Here is a 20,624-nt window from a genome sequence, read left to right on the forward strand (position 1 = left end):
TCTCGCCCTTCCGCTGGGCCGCCGCGCGTCCTCCTCGCCCCCTCCCGCTCGCGCCGGCCGTTAACTGGCACGGCTGCCCGCCGCCACCGGGCCGGCCCCGCCGCGCTGTGAGGCGAGGAGGGGAAGCGCTCGCCGCGCAGAGCACGGGCTGGCGGGGGCGGCCCGCGCGGGGACGGCGCCCGCCGCCCGCCCTCTCGCCCTCTCCTCAGGAGGGGGCGTCGGGCGGGGGGAGGAGGGCGGCCCCGTGACGGCGAGGGGGCGCGGGCGGCGAGATGTGGGAGGAGGGGCGCGCCGGGGGCGGCCCAGCCGGGCGAGGGCGCGGTGCCCGGGCGGGCGGGGCCCCGCGCAGGCCCGGGCGCCAGCCGGAGGCCGGGGGAGGCGGGTGCCGGGAGAGGCGGGCCAGGCCGGCGGCCGGCCGCTGCCTCGTGCCCGGCACCTGTGGCCCGTCCCCCGCGGCGGGGGGCAGGGCTGAGGCCATCGCGGGGGAGCGTGGCGAGGACTGAATCGTGTCTCTGTGCGTAGGTGAGCCCGATGTCGATTCGCCGGCTGGGCGAGGGCGAGGGGGAGCGCGGCGGTCCCTAGCTGATGCTGAAGAGCCGGCCCGGGGCCGGCAGCGCCCCTGGAGCCGGCGAGGCGCTGTGCGTGCGCGGGGTGGGAGATGGACGCGGCAGAGCCCGCGGGCGCAGCGCGGGGAGACTCGTCAGCGGATCGGCCCGGGGCGAGCCGCCTTCCGTGCGGGGACGAGGAGCCGGACATGGAGACAGATGATGCGGCGGGGAAGAGCGACGGCTGCGCCTGGGAGCGGAGCCTGAATCACGAGCTGCAGCAGGGATACCGCATCTTGCGCGAGTTTCTCCTGGAGAAGTACCGACCTCTGACAGCACCGTTTTTGAAGCCCCTCGCGGATCAGGCGTCTGTCAAGGAAGAAGGATCTAGCTCCCTCTCGGGCCCTGAGAGCAGCGACTGCCTTCAGCAGTCGCCAGCTGGAATGTGGCTATTGAAGATGGAAGAGAAGTTTTCCAGTGGGCAGTATGCAGGGATAGCAGATTTTGTGGGTGACTTCCGGCTCATGCTGGAGACATGTTACCGGCTGCATGGTGTAGACCACTGGCTGTCCAAACAGGCCCAGAAGCTGGAGATGATGCTGGAACAGAAGCTGGCGCTGCTCTCCCGGTAGGTGTAGAAAATGCTATAGGGGCCTTGCCAGATTCTGTTTATGTAAGCGGTGTGTTTCTTTATGTGAAAAATACTGTTAGCGTTTTTTTTTAAAAAAAAACACAATAAAACACTTTAGCTGTCAGTACTGCCAGAGAGGGGGACGTTTCCTACTGGGAACTATAAAAATCGTAATTCAAAATACTTCAGAGATTCCAAACTTGAAAATACCAAAATGCAAAATAGGGCACAGCATTTCCTGGTTAAGATTGTGCCCTTTATGAACATGGAAGCACACTTGTTTAGACAAGATATGAAATGCTTCTTTCTTTATTTTATACTGTCAAAAGCAAGTGAAACTACCTAAACTTTGTATGAACATCTGGCTTTTTAAAATTGTAAATTTTAGCCTGTGAAATTTTTATTGTCTTCAAAATAGGGAGGAACAAAATTTTGAGCCAAAGTACCTTTTGAAATTGGTTATTTTTTGATCGTCATAAAATAAAAGATGATGCTTAGCATATTACAGTCTTAAATGGTGAAATGGAAATTGGTATGTTTAAATATAAGCCCTTGGCAGGAACTTGTTTATCAGCCAAAGCAGCTGAAACATAGAAAGCTGTCAAATGGTGGTGTAGAAAGCCCAGTGTAAATCGTGACTGGAATATATGCTTTCTCATGAGTTTAACATAGGCTTAGTTTAGTCATACTCAGAAAACCGTGGTGGCTGCTTACACTGAAAGGTCTGCCAGTCTTCTGAGTGACATGGTGTTGTGCATGTAAAAACCAAGAGGATTTTTGTGGCAAGGGGTGAAGGTGAAGAAGAAACAGTATTAGGAACTGCTTAAAGCTGTGCGTGTCTGTCAACCTTAAACTTGCCGGTGATACAGAGTGTTAGCTGCCAGCAGTGTGTGTAGTAGGAACACTTGAAGAGCATGGCACAGAACTTGACTATAAGCCAGAGTGAATGTATTCTGTGTTGGTGTAGCAACACTGTATTTGAAACTGGTTTTGTGCAACAGCTGTTTTGGGACAGTTTGGGATAGAAGCGAAGGGAACTGAGCCTAATGGGGCATGAATGTTGCAAGTTTGCTTGAGTAAAGGTGATTTAGAAAAAAAAATAATTCTGAAATTGTCATTAAAAGACTTACTGCTAGAAAATAAATAGCTAACCAAACCAGCTTGGAAGATATGTGCCAAGTTAATTTCTGTATGTGTTGTGAATGTAATGTCTCAACTGTACTGAATTGAAGGGCATTTTCTTTAAGACTTTGTTGAATTGGATTCTGTAGGACCTGAGAATGCTCAATGCTTTTTTAGTAGAAACTCTGTAAGAAAGTGACCTCAATGTATGTACTGTGTCATCAAATAGGAACATATGTATTTAGTAAAAAAAAAAATCAGATTCTGTTGTCATTCTTTTACATGTCACACACAAATGACAATTCTTGGAATAATCATTCTTACTTCATTACAGAGCAGTATTTAGCTCAATGATCCCCATCAATTGACTCAAGGGAAGCAATCAGTGTTGGTTGTATGATTCTCAGATTTACAAACCACAGAAAATTACCTTAGAGTGGATGTTGCTTTTGAAGGGAAGTTGGATTTTTCCCCCTCCCCTCAAATATTTTCAAAGGTTGTGGGTAGAGTGTTACTTCTCATACCAGTTCTGCTGGAGTACTTTGAAACAGTGTAAGATGAAACATAAATTTACAACCAAATATACAGTGTTTCACTTTTAATCTTTCTTTAGTTTTTAACTAAGCTGCTGTTTCACACACACACACCCCCAACCCAAATCAACAAGTGCATGTGTATTTTTAGGTGTCTCCTAGAGGTGATAGTTTTTTATCACAGGTATTGTGGATGTATTTTCTTTCCAAGTCTACAAATAATATTTGGTTACTTGAGATAAATATTGACCATTTTCAGAAGATGTGAAAACATAGCTCATGTTAGCATGTTGGTTTTAAGTTTAGAATTCCATAAAGGAGCTAAATGTCAGGTGAAAAATAACTGCTTTTTTGAGTTACATGCTTGATCTATGATTGGTAGTGTAGGTATTGAAGTGCTGTTGGCAAGGGAAATTGTAATTGTGAATTGGCTTGCTTTTTTCTTCTAGGCATTTAAGAGAGAAAACATCGATAGCTGTAACATCTAGAGGATGCTATGGGCTGGAAGATGAGAAAGGAACAGCATACATTTCAACAAGACGTCGTTCCACACCTCGCAATTTAGTAGGCTTGTCAACAGGCATGTTTGAGTCTGTGATGGTTCACGTTCTAAGACAAGAGGAACAGCTGAGAGCAAAAGAAGAAAAGAGGTAATAGGAAAACTTGTTTTGGTTTGGTTTTAAATAAGTATGCCTCCCTAGTTCTCTACAGGGGCTAGCTCCTTAAGGATTTTTTAGGTAAATAAATGTTGTGGTGCATTTTGTCTTTAAGTTCATGAATGAATCTAGGACTTCAAAGCATAAGGCACAATCTCGTCCTTCTTTCTGGCTCACCTTCACCCTGTAATACTCTTATGTCCTACCCTCAAGCAGTGCAGAGGGATGGGGAAGGGAGATTGTGGTCAATTTATCACACATTGTCTCTGCTGCTGCTTCCTTCTCACACTCTTCCCCTGCTCCAGCGTGAGGTCCCTCCCATGGGAGAGAGTTCTGCATTAGTTTATCCAACATGAGTCCTTCCCATGGTTTGCAGTTATTCACTCACTGCTTCAGCGTGGGTTACGCACAGGGTCACAAATCTTGCCGGCAAACCTGTTACAGCATGGGCTTTTTTCTCTGCATGGGTCCGTAGGTCATGCCAGGAGCCTGCTTCTGTGTGGGCTTCCCACAGGGTCACAGCTTCCTTCAGGTACATCCACCTGTTCCAGAGTGGGGTCCTTCATGGGCTGCAGGGGCACAGCCTGCCTCACCATGGCCTTCACCATGGGCTGCAGGAGAATCTCTGCTCTGGTGCCTGGAGCAGCCCCTGCCCCTTTGTCTGCATTGATCATGGTGGTTGCAGAGTTGTTGCTCTCGCATATTCACACTCCTCTCTTCTGCTGTAATTTGTTGTGCAGATATTTCTTAAAAATGTTAACACAGAGGCACCACCACTGTTGCTGATGGGCTCAGCCTTGGCCAGCAGCGGGGTGTGTCTTGGGAGCCATCTGGCATTGGCTTTATCAGACATAGGGGAAACTTCTAGCAGCTTCTCACAGAAGCCACCCGTGTAGCCCCCCGCCACTACCAAAACCTTGCACATGGTAAGACAGCATTAGGTTTAGGAAACGAAGTATTTCCAGGGTTTTTTCAAAGTTTACGGTTTTGGAGATTTTTCCCGTATATAACCAGTTCACTCTCATTTCGCAGGTAATCTTCATTTGCAACAGATTTGAAACCATACAGTTCTGGCTGACTTAAGTCTTAGCCAGTACCTTTTCCCTAGAAATGAGTGAATCTTTGTTTTTCTAACCCACCTCATACTTTGCAAAACAACAAAGATCACAAAGTTTATTGTTTCTCTGTTAAAATTCTCTTGATTTGTGTTCAACTCTGTGTTCTGGATCTCTGAATTTGGTAACACTTATGAAAAAGGATGTTTTGATTGGACTTGAATTCATCCATAGAGTCAGTAGAACATACTACCTGATGAAATAAAAATTTTGCTTTTATACACCTATTTTAAGCATGTTCCTGCAGAACTGTAGTTATTAACAGCTAAATCCATACATAGGGATATGCTCACAAGTCCCAGATTCTGTGCAAAGGATACTCCACAGTGATTAATTCAACAGAATGTTCTACAATACAGAAAAAGATCACAGCTTGCCTCTTTATGCCCTAAAATATGTATCAGCAGGTAGCTGGTTGAAAATGGCTCTGTTGATCTCCTCCAATAATCATGCTTCTGGTATCTTCCTAACTTTCCTTATTTCCTCGTGGATTGGCTATGTTTTCAAAGTAACTTGGACCTCTTTGTACCAATTACTGCCCAACTTACCAAAGTGAAAATGTTCCAAAGGTACGTAGTAGTAGTGTTTCCTTAAAAAGGCTTGGAAACTGGAAGGCCTGTAAAATTAGGAATATGTTGCCAGTGATGATTGTGTGATACAAATTTCTGAAGTTTTATATGTAAATGTACATACTTGCAACACGTAAGATGGAACACTTTTTGTTCAAAAATGTTTTACAACTTCCTAAACTTACTTTGATTTATTGCTAAAATATAGATTTTGTTGAATGCATAGTTATATGTTAGGAAGAGAAAATTGTTATTTAGCTTGGGGTTTTCTTGGTGGTTTTTGTTGTTTTTGGTTTTTTTAGAAATATGACATGGTGAGGTTGGCACAGAATAGATACTTCCAAAACTATATGCAAAATTGCAGACTTGAGTAGTTCAATTGGAGTGCACAGTGCTGACCTTCTGGTAATCCATTGCAGTATTGCTTAGAGCTATAGTCTTGGTCTATAGGCAAAATGCATGTTCATTATTGAGTTTGGCTTTCACTTACTCTTCCTTTTTTTTGTAATAAAAATGAATTTTGCTGCACTGAAATTGCATTTAAATCTGTTCAAAGCTTATATTAAATCTGCTATGAAAATTCTAGTAAAAATATATGACTGAATAATATCCACATCTTTTTGAGGCCACAAAATGTTAGTGCAGAATTGCTGTTTAATGTATTCTTAGAACTGAAGTGCTACCTTAGTGGATACAGATTATTTTACTGATTGTTATTATTGATTATTTAATTCAGTCTTTTATCGCAGTTGTAAAAGAGTATCTGAATCTGTTGCTATAATATAGGCTATCCTGTGTCAGAATATGATTATGAGTGACTGTGATGGTCAACTCAAATGAGTGGGTAAACTATTTAGGATTTTAATTGCTACTGTATGGAACTTTGCCTCCTTCTCAGTCTAGCTCTGCTGCTGTTTTTCCCCATAACACTGTGAGCAGTGTGGTAGTGTAAATTGCTCGTGTGCTGGCAAATCAGTTGTGTCTGGATAGGCAGCACCTTCTGTTCACCCAACTTGCAGATGAGTTATCAGGACCATAAACAGTGCTTGCTTTTCACTTTCTGGCCATCCAGCTGACCACTTTACATACGTGTACTTTGTAACTTGTTTAGTCACATCGCTAGGAGTTACATACTTTCAGCCCCAGATAAGTAAGGTTGCAAATGCAAGTGCCTTTCTACAAACTTAGCCTCATACCTGAAGAAATTGTCTGTTGAAGTCCAAGTTAATATCTAATCCTTTGCTTTAGATATTTAGGTACTCTTGTAAGATACAGGTGTCTTAGGATGAGTACAAAGAACTGCAGTAAATGAAAACTTCAAAATAGTTTTTGAATATTTTTTTCTGAAAAAATCCTCAAATTGATTTTGCAAGTTTTTTTCAATTGCATGTTTTGCAAGAATATCCTGAAGTGTGGTTTTTATCTTCTTTTCTGTAGTTAGCTTCATGGAAATACTACTCCAAATCCTCTTTTTTAATATATTTATATAAATATATATTTATATATATAGATATATATTTATAAATACATAAAAAATATATTTATATAAAAATAAGGATTTATATAACAAATCCTTATTTTTGTTATATAGGTAGAGAGTTCTGTTTCTTCTTTGGTGTAGTTTATCCATTTCTTGCACAATCTGTTTCATTTTGTCTTTATTTACTCTATAGCCTCCCTCAGGTGATACATTCATCATGGAAGACTCAACATGTAAAAATGGAGGTGTATTTGCGAAGCTGATTTCACTATTTTGCAGCTATTAAGTTTCTGTACAGTAGTGAAAGCACTTTGCCCCTCTGCCGAGTATATATATATGTGTGTGTGTGTGTAACAACATCTGATTTACTTTTCTTGTCAGTATGGTTATTAACTTTCCTTTTATTCAATTGTTCTAACTACCAGAATATTGAATATCCTCTTTGGATTATTAGTTACATGTCCATGAGGTTTGACTCAGTTGCTTGGTTACATGCTGATTAAGTAACATATCAATATACATACTAACTTACATGTTAGTTAACAATAAGTAATTGTGGAATTATTGTATAATTGGAAATGCTTGCCTATTTAGAGGCATTTAGCTGTGGAAACACAGAGTTAGATTCCTGCTGAAATTTTTAAAACCACCAGTGAGTGACAGGTAATTAACTGGTGGACTTCAATGTGAATTGTTTGTATGGCTTTGATTTGTTGACAATTATGCTAGGCAGCTCTATGTCTTTAACATCTCTGAAAATGTGATCCTGGGATGCATTTCTACAGCTGCAAGTTAGTAATTTAAATTGGCAAATTGTAGAATGAGGTATGCTTGTACAGTCAATTTTGTCTTTTATGAGGATGTCGGCATGGAATTAACTGGGTCCTATGAAAAATGTGGAATATGTCATAATGTGATGTAAGACGTTACAGATACACAATTAAGGTCACATGGACATCTGCAAATTTAATTTCTTCTGGCTATTAAATATTTATTTGATTTAGTTTAATGTGTAAAATCGCTATTTTGTGTGTAGCTTTTTAGTTTATTTTTAAAAGGTTTGTAGAAGCAAGTTATTGTAGAATTATAACAGTTCTCTGTACCTTGTCATTAGAGTTCCAATGCCTTACCTTTTACCTGTGAAAAATTACTCAACCCAGGGAAAAAAGTACAATGTAGTTTCTACCTCCTGTCCCTTACAAGTGAAATCTCTTGTTGCAAGTGAGAAGGATCTGGCTGGTGAGATGTGCCTGCTGTCTTAAGGGAGAAAATTGTGTGATAAGTAGGGGGTTATGTCTGGATTCTGATTTTGGTGGTATCTGTACTTGGGGAGCATGCCCGCTAAGTTTTAGTGTCAAGTGTGATGGGTTTATCCACTCAAAAGCTGCGAAACAACTGCTGCAGATGTGTTCTAGGAGTATGTTTGTCTTTTGTTAGTCTGACCTTAGAATAGCTTTGTGTTGTTGTAAACACAATACACGTCTGCAAAGATATTATCTATAAATGTAAGTAAAAGTATGAAACAAGTGTTTTTACAGTTGCTGTCAGCATAAAAGCCAAATACGTTTGTCCAGAGAATTTCTTAGTGTAAAGGATACTGCTAAATATCATTATTTTTTCTCTCTCCTACCCCCCATACCTGCTCCTCTGCCCCAGCACCTCTCTTCTCTTCATCCTGCTCCTTCCTTTCAACCCGCTTCCCCCCCCCCCCCCCCCCCCCCCCCCCAAAAAAAAAAAACAACACCCCACACCAAGAAATAAAAAAACCCCCACCCAAACGTCAGGAAAAAGCAATACCCTCTAAAAGGTGGCCAGCTAGTAGGAAGACCTCAATAATGAAGATATGAAAGTGTGCTATTATATACATTTTCTCTTGAATGTCTACTGAGAATGGAATGACTACAGATACTGTGATACAATGATAGTTTAAAAAAAAGGCAGACTTTTTGGAAGTGAAATGTATGTTTTTCTTTTTTAAAAGGATATTTAAAATAGTATAATGATGGTCATTTTATGATATGCAGGACAGAGGTGAATCTAGGTTATTGTATTTGTTTGGAGAATTCTACTTTAATTTAAATTACTAATTGATAAGTTGAAACTGCTTGCAAAGGCAGAATTTTTAGGTAGTCTATGGCCTGTGTTTTTATTAAATAATACTGAAATCTGATATTTTTTCTACAGTTTGTTCTATCTCACTGTCTCTCTATTCATATTTAAGCTTGTTTTCATACCATTTTAACACAATTCACACCTTTTGGAGGCAGCAGGTTATTTGGAAGCATGTTTTACAGCTAGGAGGGAGTGGGATTTAGGAATGCTTTGAAATTTATTTTTGAGAACACTTTCTACTTACTATAGTTTCTTCCTCTACCCCACCTGTAAGTTGCTTATTTTTATTTATTATATTAATGCAATATTTATGCATGGAAATAGAAAAAAAATAATTTTTTAAAAAGCTCACTTTAACTATGCAAGTAGTGTTGTTGAATTTACTGGTTTATTCACCTAGAATGGCAAATGGGATTTTTGTCATTAAACCACACTGATTAAATGTTTAAATTAGTGCTGCAGATTGAGATTTTTGTCTTTAGATCGCATCCATTGAATGGTTACATTAATGCTGCATTGGGAGAGTGAAGTTGAGAATTTACTGACCTGTTTGCTTTTACATTTTAATTTTGTTTTACATGAATCTGTCTTTCTGTGTTTGATAGGCACATAAATAACGATGCATGCATGTAATATTAAAAATTGCTGTTCAAATTATGGTAGCAAGTCACTTGAATTTTAATTTAATTATATAAGATAAAGCATTTAGTGGAATCTTACTGTGTTATATGTCGTTTTGCACACACAGAGGTTGCAGATCTTAAGTTTGTGGTTATGGCATATTTCTCTTGCATTGATACTAAAATGGGGGCTAAGCTAGTTTGTCACATTTGTAAATTATTGAGATATCCAGTCAATACTTAATGCTTCAATTACATGTTCATCAGGCTAGAAGCCACTATTAGCTTCATGTTGTCAAAGGAAACATTTTAACATACCATTACTCTTTGGCTGAATCTGGAAAACATTGATACTTTGAATGGATACATGGCATTTATTTGCTACTTGTCTACAGAGGAATAACTGGAGGTTAACAATCTGGAAATAAGGACATGTAAATTCCAGTAACAGGTCACATCAATGATGTAGTCTGGTGATGGTTTCTTGAGTGGTCAGTGGTAGAAGCTTCACAGGAAAAGACGTTAGAAGTTTGGATGAGCTCTAGAAATATTTTCCTTTAAGTACAACTGTGTCTTAATTGGAGCTTTTGGAATCTAGTCATGCTTCAAGGCAAAAACACTAGTTTACCATTGCAACATTAAAGAAAGATCCTGCCTGTTACTGGTAACCCTTTACGTTCTTGTGATTCATACAGTTGTCCTATTTTTCACTTTGAAACTAAATTAATGTACCGTGTGTTCTACTAAATTAGATGTTAAGCTGTGAGTGCTTGATTATCTGGAGTGGAAGCGTTTCTTCCACTTAAAATTGTTGCCTGTAAATTTCATGATGAATTTATAAATAAAAGTAAATAGACGTTCCCAGTCTATCTTACTAGTTTTGTATATTGTTGTCATGTTACCTCTTGCTAGTGTTTTGCATAGAGTCCCAGATTCTTCAGAAGTTTTTGCAGGCCTCTAATTACTGATAACCTCTTTCTCTGAATACCCACTATTTCTGCTCTATCCTTTTTTTAGATAGGGGGACCAGAACTGAATACAGTTTTTCAGGTGAGGGCAAACCATTTATTAATAACATTTTGTTTCTGGTGTTATTTTCCATCATTTATTCATGCATCTTGATATTTGTTTCCTTTTTGACCACCATTGCAAACCAACTAGTAACATGCCTATGGGTGGGAGGGAAAATTGCTTTCGTATGTGAATGAAGTACGTAAGTTAGGCATGTATACTTGTGTACTGAGGAAGGGAGTTACAAGGTAGGTCACATAAGTCACAGGGCAACCATTTGAAAGTAAGACTTACCTGGAATTTGTTTTCAGAGATTTTTAAATGGATAGTTTGCTGGAAATACTTAATGCTGCCAAAAATGGATTGGGGAAGGGAATATATTTAAAAAGAAAAATCTAAACCACCTAAACTACTGATATATGCCAGGTTTTTTTCTTTCCTCCTTTTTTAAACTAGTAGTAATAGAAATAAGACTATAATTTCCCATTTTGGTGCAGTGATGTGTTGTGTAATCCAAAGTAAGACAAACTGAATTAAAAGTTTATGTACTGTGTTCTTTATTACTTCAAGATAAGTATGTTTGTCATGCTGTAGTTCTGGTTTTTTTTCTTCATAGTTTCTTTTCATTCACCTGATAACGGAATGTTCATGAACTTTGTTTTAATAGGCTGAGAGAGCAAGAAAGAAAAGAAGCAGAAGAAGCTAGTCAGAAAGAAATAGAAGAATGGGAAAAGGCACTTTTAGCTCAAGCAGCACCTACAAGGATGGAGACAATGTGGGAAATTCCAGCTATTGGTCATTTTCTTTGTTTAGCACAACAGATTTTAAATTTACCAGAAATAGTATTCTATGAATTGGAACGTTGTCTTCTGATGCCTCAGTGTAATGCCTTTTTATCTAAAATAATGACTTCTTTGTTAAGTCCTCCTCATCGCAGATCTACATTACATCGCAGGCCTACACTTTCTTACCGGACTTGGGAAGCAGCACTCAGACAGAAGGTGCAACACTGGTATACTGTTGTAGGGCAGACTGACAATCCTAAAAGTGCTGCAGAAAAACTTGGATTGTGTCCTCAGTTTTTCAGAGTCCTTGGAGAAGTTAATCCCTTGGAGGAAAAACCATTTCATGAGCTACCATTCTATCAAAAAGTGTGGCTGCTAAAAGGTCTCTGTGATTTTGTGTATGAAACACAAAAGGATGTTCAGGATGCAGTGCTAGGTCAGCCTATCCACGAATGCAGAGAAGTAATTCTTGGTTATGACTACTTGGAGAACGCATATGTTCATTTTCCACAGTTCTGTGGTGCAGATGTTCGGATTTACAAACAAAAACCTTTTCAGGCTCCTGAATTCCCATCTCCTCCCATCAAAGTTAAAAAAGTGTCGCGTATGAAATTAGAGAAAGTAAAACATGAATATGTAAACAAAACCAATGGGGAGGTCATTTCTTGTGGTAGAGGAGAACTGCTACATCTTTCCAAGACAGAAGTAGAGAAAAGTGTGAACTCCATTGTTACATGTCCAGAAAAAAGTACACATTCAAGTAGCTTTAAAGCCACTACAGAGGAGATTAAATATGAAATCAAGACCTCAAGAGTCTGCAACATTAAAAAACCTGGTTGCTGTAAAGAGAACTTGAGGAATTTGATTAGTTCAGGAGAGGTTGTTGGTATGGGTGGTCACCCTACTTCAGGAGAAGTAAGAGCTGTGGAGAATGGACAAGGTTGTGCTGAAGTGGCCAGAGTAAAAGCAGACATCAGTCCATTCAGGGAGAACACACTGAAAGCTTGCCAAATGCATGTCAATGGCACTCACTGGGACAACCAAGGCATAAATTACCATGAATCTGCTAAAGAAACAATCCTAGAGAACTCGCTGCGAAATAATGAATTAAATAAGTTGCGGGCAAAGAAGAAGAAAAAGAAAAAAAAGTTGAAGGATATTTTACATGAAAATCTACACAGAAAACTTGATGACTTGCAAAGAAAGCGTGAGATTCATCTTCATCCATTCAAATCTTATAAATCTGAGATCCAGAACAAGTTGTTTATAATTAAAAAGAAAGCGAAACACAAGAAGCACAAATCTGGTAAGTCGACATTCTTAACCTGCAGTAAAAATTACAAAGGTACTGATTTCTGGGTTTTAAGTCTTTTCTTAGCTGACTAGTCTACATCTTGCTTTGTGGAACAAGACAGCCTTATGGCATTAGACTTTTCTGATGTTAATTTTAGTGTGAAAGTTTCCCATTCAATAACAAACATTTAGAACAAGCTTATCAGCTGATTAAACCATGATCCATTTGCAGGATGTACCTGTAAAGAACTTAATTAATTGTTACAAAAAATATTTAGGAGGATGAATCTGACTGACTGGTTAGCATCAGTATAGGTTGAAGCTGTTTTATGCTGCCTTATGTCATAGCAATTCTGGAAATTTCTCCACTTTCTGATAATATTACCTTATCCAAATTTCAAAGAAATGTAGAGTAATTATGAGATCATGAATCTAAAATCATTCCTACTGGAACCATGCAGTCTTAGGTCACCAAACCTTACTGCTTTGACTGCAGGCCTTACCATGTTTCTGCTTAGTCCAACAATTGAGACACAGAATTTGTGCAGATGGCATTTTTATTACCGATGTGGGCAGAATCTAGCTAAGTATTTTAGGTAATGGTCCATGTTGCAGTTATCTCACTGGAAAATTCTAAAACAAATTTAAAACAGTAAAGTTACAATGTCTTTAAATCAGTTGAAATTGTCAGGTAGTTGTATTGTTGATATCCTATGAAGCACCATAAAGGTTGATCTGCTCTCCTGTTGAGTCATGAGCTAAGCTATCAGTGCTAGATTTTAGCTTTAGTTAGACTGCTTCAAACATGTTTTTTGAAGTAACAAGCTTATCTTCAGAACAGTGTAAATACTGATTTCAGCTGAAAAGCAGAGCACCAAACCCAGAGATCTATGTAACAAAATGGCTTCTAAAGGGTAAGAAAATTCAGAGGTCTGATGCCAATGCATTTTATCTAGAAGTTTAGTGGAAATTTAAAGCTAAGTAAACAATGTTTAGATCCTAGATGTTTGTGCAGAATACCCAAAGAACTGTCTTACCATGTAGTTCACAAACCCCTCCCTCCAAAAAGATTTCAATGCCTACATCTAAACATAAATTTGAAGAGTTACAGTTGAAGTTCATATATGTAGTATTCAGAAAGTGATGTATTTTACATTCACTTTTGTGACTGTTCGGTCTTCAAATGTATCACTGTTTTCATTCTTCTTACAAACCAAACAACAACAAAATGACTAAGCAAAATTACAAATAAGAGGGCTTTAAGTTACAGAACTAACGGGGGGGGAAAACTTGGGACCAACTGTGCTTTATTTTTCTGTGAAAGTATTTAACGTAGGTCCCCATCTTCATTGTAACCCTCATTTTACAACTCATGCTTAAAAATACACTTTCTATGAATTAATCAATGCTCCTGGAACAGCATGTGTCATTTTTTAATAGGTAATTGTTTTGAAAGACAACCCCTGTTAGTGAAACAGACTGGCAATATTTGAAAGTAGATTTTGAAGGTAATTGATAGAGATGATGTTTACTGTGGTAACTGCTTTTCTTATATGTGTCAGAAAAATAACAAAAGTTAAAAAAAGCTGCCTGTTTGCCTCCATCTTGATACTTGATATACTTAATAGCGTGTTAGCAGGACTTTTTAATAGTTAAAAATTATGTTTTGTTTTTGTGTTGGGCTTGTGTGGCAAGATCGAACCACCAGTGTTTAAAGATAAAAAGAGAAGTGCTGTTGGAAGAACTGTAAATACTGGCATGTGAGTTTAAACTTTTATTTAAAAAAGAAATGAGTCATGAACAGCTATCACAGAATGATTGTATTTATAATAAAATATATTCTATCATATTATAGATATTATAGATATTCTCACTGAATATCTCAGAAAATAATCTCAGTGAAAATTCTCATTTTCAATTTCTAATTTTTAGTCTGTAACGTTGAAGAATTTGTGGTCTTGAGTAGAATCCAGACTAAATCCTGCACTGTTACTGGAAACTGTAGTGCTTACTGTAATATGCTTAATTGCAATAACTAAAAGCAGTTCTTTCTGTTCAAAATTCCTGTCTTTTAATTGACAGATTGGAAATTAGGCTCATTAATAGAATTGGAATCAAGGGAGGATGTTACTTCAGTCAGTTTCCTCTTTGTATCTCGCATATGTGCATGGATGCTAAGTGAAAACAGCAATCCCTGGCTCTTCATTATCTCAGTTACCTTACATATATTGACCTGTATAGCTATTATGTGATCTCCATTTTTTGCAATGTTTCTTTTGTTTTGTGAAACTCTAAAAAAGGTTTGGGTTTTGTAGCATCATAATACCAAAGCTCATCTAATGTTGATTATGAGATACAGGAATATAATGGAGGTTATTTATTCAATTATCATCCTTTATTAGAATGCGTTTTAGGACCCAAATATGTTTCAGAAGCTTGTTATAAAACAAACTAGTGTTCCATACTACTAAAAATGTGGGAGTTAAAACAGTTCTTCAGTTTTAATATGTGGTTTTACTTGACTGAATAATAAACTCAGCAATAGAATGCCATATACCTCTGTTTTTCCAACTCCATATTGTTGTAAGGAGCTTAACGTTACCAGAGGTAATTTAATACAGAAAATAATCAGTATACAGTTTTGTTAAGAGTATCTGTGACTGTTGACCAGATGCCATTGATCATCTGAACTTAGGTTTTAATTATACATATTTTCATAATCAGAGAACACAGTATTACTCCCTGTCAGTTTCAGACAGGGAGGAAATGTGTCAGTGCAGGTGGGAATCCTGAAAAGATTAACAAAAGGTTTTATGTCACACATTTCTCTGGTATTTGCTCAGTTTTGCAACCCTGAGTGCATGCAGAGACTTCCTGTGTGTCTATTCAATGAGAAATGATGGAAGTTTCTCTTCTCCACTTTTACTTTTCCCGTGTTTCTGACTAACTGATCTGCTGGATCTGATACTTGAAGTTGCACTCAGATGGTGTGTTTGTTGCCATTCAGGTGGAGGGCATAAAACATTTTCTTATCTGCATCTCATCTCATTGTCCTCTACATGGTATGAAGGGTCCTATTTCTTTTGATACTCTCTTGTACTTTACCTCTTAGTATGTTGAGGCATTTCCTTTCTTATTCTGACAACTTCATCACTTCAGATTTTGACCTCACTGGAGAAAACTTTCCTATTACAAGATCCTTTTTCTTATGGTTGTCAAGTGTCTGGTAGTCCTGTGGCTGTTAGGCTGAGATGGATAGGATTGGGTTGAATTCATGGTAATGCTTTATGGTTTTGTGATGTTTTGTAATGTTTAAGGCTAAGTAGTATTTCTCAAAGTTCTTCCAAAATCTTGTGTTTAAAGATACCCTTACGGTGTAAAATAGAGAAAGATTTGGTAAAACTTGTTCTGAATTCACAAAAACACTTGATTTAAATCTGATCATAGCCATAACCACTCTTTACAAAGTTCTTTAAAAGTACAAGAGGTAGAAGAGAGCATCAGGAATGTAAAAGTGAGTACCTTTCCTTATATTTTAACAAGGTGATTTTTTTCCACCACTGTTGATTCTCTGAGGCAGCTAAATGTAACTGAGTCATAGTTCATATTTCTGTTGGTGATTTGCATGTTCCTGGTTTGCTGTAGCTGTGGTACTGAAAAGATACTGCATATGACTATAGACTGGTTGTGCTGGGCTTTTTTAGCTGAAAACTTCCAGTAAGTATTGTGAGCAAAACTTACTGGAGAGCACAGCGATGTCATGAGCATTGCTGTAGTTACAAGGTTTTCTTGCAAGTTATGAAAAGGATGACGTAACCACTTCATTGAATCTGTGTCTTTTGAAACAAGGTGATGGTTATTACTGTGGGAGTGTTCTGTGTCAATGTTATTGACAGAGTAGTACCAAATATAATGGAAAGACAGAATCAGTAGTTCTGTACATTTAAAATGTTATATTTTTACGACTGGAGTTAAATAAATGAGGCTATAAATCCTTGAATTGGACTGTGACAATAGTGATAGGCTTGTCTGGATCTGGACTAAGATAGATGGCTGTGCTGAAGTGAATTGTGGGGTACAATGAGGGTTATAGTGCAAGGCACACTACAAAAGCATGAGAATTGTTTCAGTTGGGGATTGGATGAAATTCAGAACATCTGTAGGGTTGAGAAAATAGGAGGGACCAGAGGCTGCTTGAAGTACCTCTGATGTGCCTGAAGCAGAGGTTGAAGTAACTGTAAGTTGAATCTCTTTTATTCCAATTGGTGTAGAAAACACCAGCATAGCACACACCTTTAGAAGAACCTCAATGTAAATTCTATACCCTGTACTTGTGCTCTGAAAGATTCATAGCAGTGCACCTGCTTGAAGTCTATTTCACGGTATATTTTATTTCTTTAGAGTACCACTACACTTTGTGTATGACATCAAGCATTGCCTGAATGTGAAGAACTGAATTCAACAGCCTGGCAGTGTAGATTTGTAGTGTCTTGTGTACTGTCTTTGGGAGTTTAGTCTTCACTTTTGTCTTCAGACTTGCAAAAACTTCCTTCTACTGTTGTCCAGCCTCTGGATCTGGAACAGGCCTGTTAACCACACTGAAAACAGTAGATGAGGTATTCTACCAAGTTGTAACAATGTACTCAATGCAATACGCTGCAGTGTCAGTATCTTTGGTAACAGGTACCACTGAGGTTTTACTGGCTTAGGTTGCATTGTTCTGTAGTTCTGTACATCAGCATTATCTGCTTTGCTGTTTTGACTGTATAAAAGCATATGCTATGTGTGGAAGTAGTGTAAGTGCGGAAGCTTCAAAGTCTATAGTAATGCTTCATTTTCCAGATTATTGCACATTGTATTTTTCTAAAAGGGGAGCTGTTTGGAGCAAGGTAGATTAGGAAAATAAAGAGAAAACAGGACATGCCCAGCAGTTGCCAAATCTTTGAAAGGCATGAAACATGTCTTACAAGTCTGTGAACAAGAAAATATGGGGCCGGTTTTTCTATTTGAGAACAGCAGAGTTGCTGCTAGAATGTAACAAGAAAACAGGAATTCTTGGAGGGGGCTAACTTTATCTTACCCTGCAAACATTACTGAGTTAGTGTTTGATGTCAAAAACATCCATTTCCCCATCTGGAGGAATAAGGCTCTGCTGCATATGCAGTAAAAATGCATTTTTAATAAAAATTATTAAAATTTTTATATTTAAATTGGTCTGTGTTGCCACTTTATAATTTGAAGCATGGGTTGACATTACTTTTGTTCTTCCAGAAGCCACAAGGACTCAAATATCATAGTCCATAAAATGTTGTAAAAATGTTCCTGTTCTCAAGTCAAAATGATTTATATTATGATAACTTATAAATGGGTTTTATTGTCCTTCCTGAGGTAATTTACAAATGTCAGGAGCATTTCTATGGCTTAGTATTTTGTCTACATTTCTATGCCTCTAAAATAGGACTAGAAGAGATCTGAAACATCATTTATTTATTCCCCCTACTGCACCTCAGATGGCTTGAGGTGGTTTCTGTTTTAGTTGCATCATATATCCCTAGTGGGTTTTTTGGATGCTCATAACTTGTGTCCAAGTTTATGTTACCTTGTTAATTGCCTGCACATCTATTCAGTAATAACATCTGTGGAATTTGGTTTTGCTTGAAAGAAAACCTATGGCAGCCAGATAACTTCTGGGCTTACTGAACTTAAATAACATCTAAGAATTTTCTCAGAGCTGGCTAAGGGGCTGTTGACTATTACAATGTTGGTTGCCAGTGAATCTTACAACAGAAGTGTTTCAGCAGTGGTGTGATTTCAAAGGAACAAGCATGAAAGATCTGTAGATCTGGATTTGGTTTTTACTTTCAGCAATGAGTTTGTTTAACAAATTAAAAATATGTAGAAGGAAAATAGATAAAAACCTGCTCTTAACTACCAGTCAAAGGTATAAAATAATCCAATCTCTTGGAATTGAAATTTGAACTGATGATAAATCAAAACAGTATTAATTCAAGGGAGTCATTATTTCTTCCACTCCACAAATTGTAATCACCATTATTATAGAACTAAAAATTAAAACACAGTAATGTAAAAATTTTTCATCTTTGAATTATTTTACTCATTTATTTTGGTTTAGTTTAGGTTTGTTGCATAAAGTAGTCTTTACTCTGAGACTAAGTCATACATGAAACCTGGCATACACTATTTAAATAGTACAGATATTTCAGCGCTTTCCAATACGACATTCACTTACTTTGAAATCAGCTGTTGTCCAAATGGCATGTTTCATATTCACATTAGTGCTTTCATTAACCCCTGTTACTGGCTTATGCTAATACTCACTATATAGGTTTCTATCCTCATCATCCATTAAGAGCCAAACGCTGTCTGGGTGGACAGGGCAGTATCCAGGTTAAAGATACTTGTGTCTGCCTAACACAGTTTTCAGCTTTTTTGGCAGATAAGTAAGGTGTTGCTCAAATAAGTTTACTGTGGAAAACCTGTATTTTACTCCATTCCTGCTGCAAGGTGGAGTTTGTTTTTTATTCAGAAAAAACAATGGAATGATGGCTAAAATGTTAGACAACTGCACTGTCCTTTACTGCAGATTGTATGCATTTTGACAGTGTTCTTTTTTCAATCTGATATTAAAGTGTTTTGTTTCAGCAAGTAAAGTCAGGAAACAGGCAAATTGAGCTTTTGGGCTCCAATGCTACCAGCTGTAGGTATAGGTTGGTAACATGCTATTGCAGAGTAATCCTACCTCAGATCAATAAAGAGCTTTGTTCTATATCCACAAATAACTGAACTGTAGTCTAATTTAGGATAAGATTTCTTGGGAAGATTAAAGTGATTATATATTTCCCCTTTATTCTCTGGTACAGAATGAGAAGGACTCTATTTGCTGCACACTCCTGGTATTGTCCACTGAACGTGGAAGGGCTCTTGCCTTGTGTGTCTGTAGTTGTCCACTGCCTAATCTCAGGAATGGCTTAGCTCTCTGTCAATACTGGAGGTGGTGTAACTGATCCTCTTCTGCAGCATGGGAGGGGAAAAGAGCTGATAGTTACGACTTCTGTCCAACAGAAGATGTCTTGTACTCTCTTTCCCTCTGAACTGAAACCCAAGATGTGGATGGAGCCTCTTGGAAAATGCAGTGTGGAGACATAATTAATAATTGTGGCACGGTGAAGTCAGATTAGTGGGTGAATGTAAGGTTACACAGGAATAATGTAGGCTGACATTTTCTAGCTTTGGAACAGTTCCATTTGCAGCAGAGTAGTTTGGTTTTGGAGTTTGTGGTTTTGTTGTGGTTGTTTGGTTTTTTTAAATATAAATTTGATATGTATATATTTGAATACAAACTAGCTTTGTTTTCTATTCAGTAATGTTATTTTATAATTCTGGCAAGGAGGAATAAAGGTCTTCTTTCTTTTTTTTTTTTTCTCTCTCCCAAAGAAGGATTGACTATATCTGAAATTGAACTTTATATCAAAAAGAAGTATAATTTCAATCTTTATTACAAGTATTACCCTATAGTGGAAACAGGAATAAGAATAATTCCATATTTATTTATAAAACATTTATCAATACTTGTCCAAGTATTTCTCTACTCTGCAAAAACCAATTTAGTGTTGTAGCTGTGGCAGAATAGGGGGGCTACTGTTAGCATCTCAAGATGGGGCTAAAAACAGTTTTTATGTTGTTGCAGCCATTGAAGGATAAGGCTTCTTCAGCTATTTCAAGGTCATTATTTTCTTTGGACTTCTTGTTTTAGTTTGGAAAACTTAATTTGTTTTGGTGGGGAATGTTTTTCTCCTTCCTTTCTTACATGATTAGGGAGAAGCATAAAGAAATTGATTGGACAAAAGTTACTGATTTCCTATGTGTCTGTTACTAATATATGTATGCTGTGCATGGCAGTCTTCTCAAGAGTCAGAGCCATAGAAAAGCTCGTTGGAAGGAACATCTGGAAGTCACCTAGTCTGAATCCTTGTTTGTACCAGGATCGTCACAAATACCAGATCAGGTCGACTTGAAGACCTCTAAAGATGGAAATCTTTCTATTGAGCCACTGTGCATCCTTCCCTCTTTGAAAATTTTTGTACTGAAATTGTTATTTTGTCTAAGTGTAGAGCTGTTAATCAGGTGTTTT

General features: G+C 38.2%; 1 protein-coding gene across 1 annotated transcript in view; it reads left to right on the forward strand.

Annotated features, from left to right (window-relative positions):
* The first annotated feature begins 388 nt into the window (after positions 1 to 388).
* The window catches only part of KIAA2026 (KIAA2026 ortholog), a 55,003-nt gene continuing 34,767 nt past the window's right edge, over positions 389 to 20,624 (forward strand). The window contains 4 exon segments of the mRNA XM_040579448.1: positions 389 to 653; positions 655 to 1,173; positions 3,281 to 3,481; positions 11,062 to 12,485. Coding sequence (XP_040435382.1) covers positions 586 to 653; positions 655 to 1,173; positions 3,281 to 3,481; positions 11,062 to 12,485 — 2,212 coding nt within the window. The 5' untranslated portion in view covers positions 389 to 585.

Source organism: Falco naumanni, chromosome Z (genome assembly GCF_017639655.2).
Source record: "Falco naumanni isolate bFalNau1 chromosome Z, bFalNau1.pat, whole genome shotgun sequence".
Lineage (NCBI taxonomy): Eukaryota > Metazoa > Chordata > Aves > Falconiformes > Falconidae > Falco > Falco naumanni.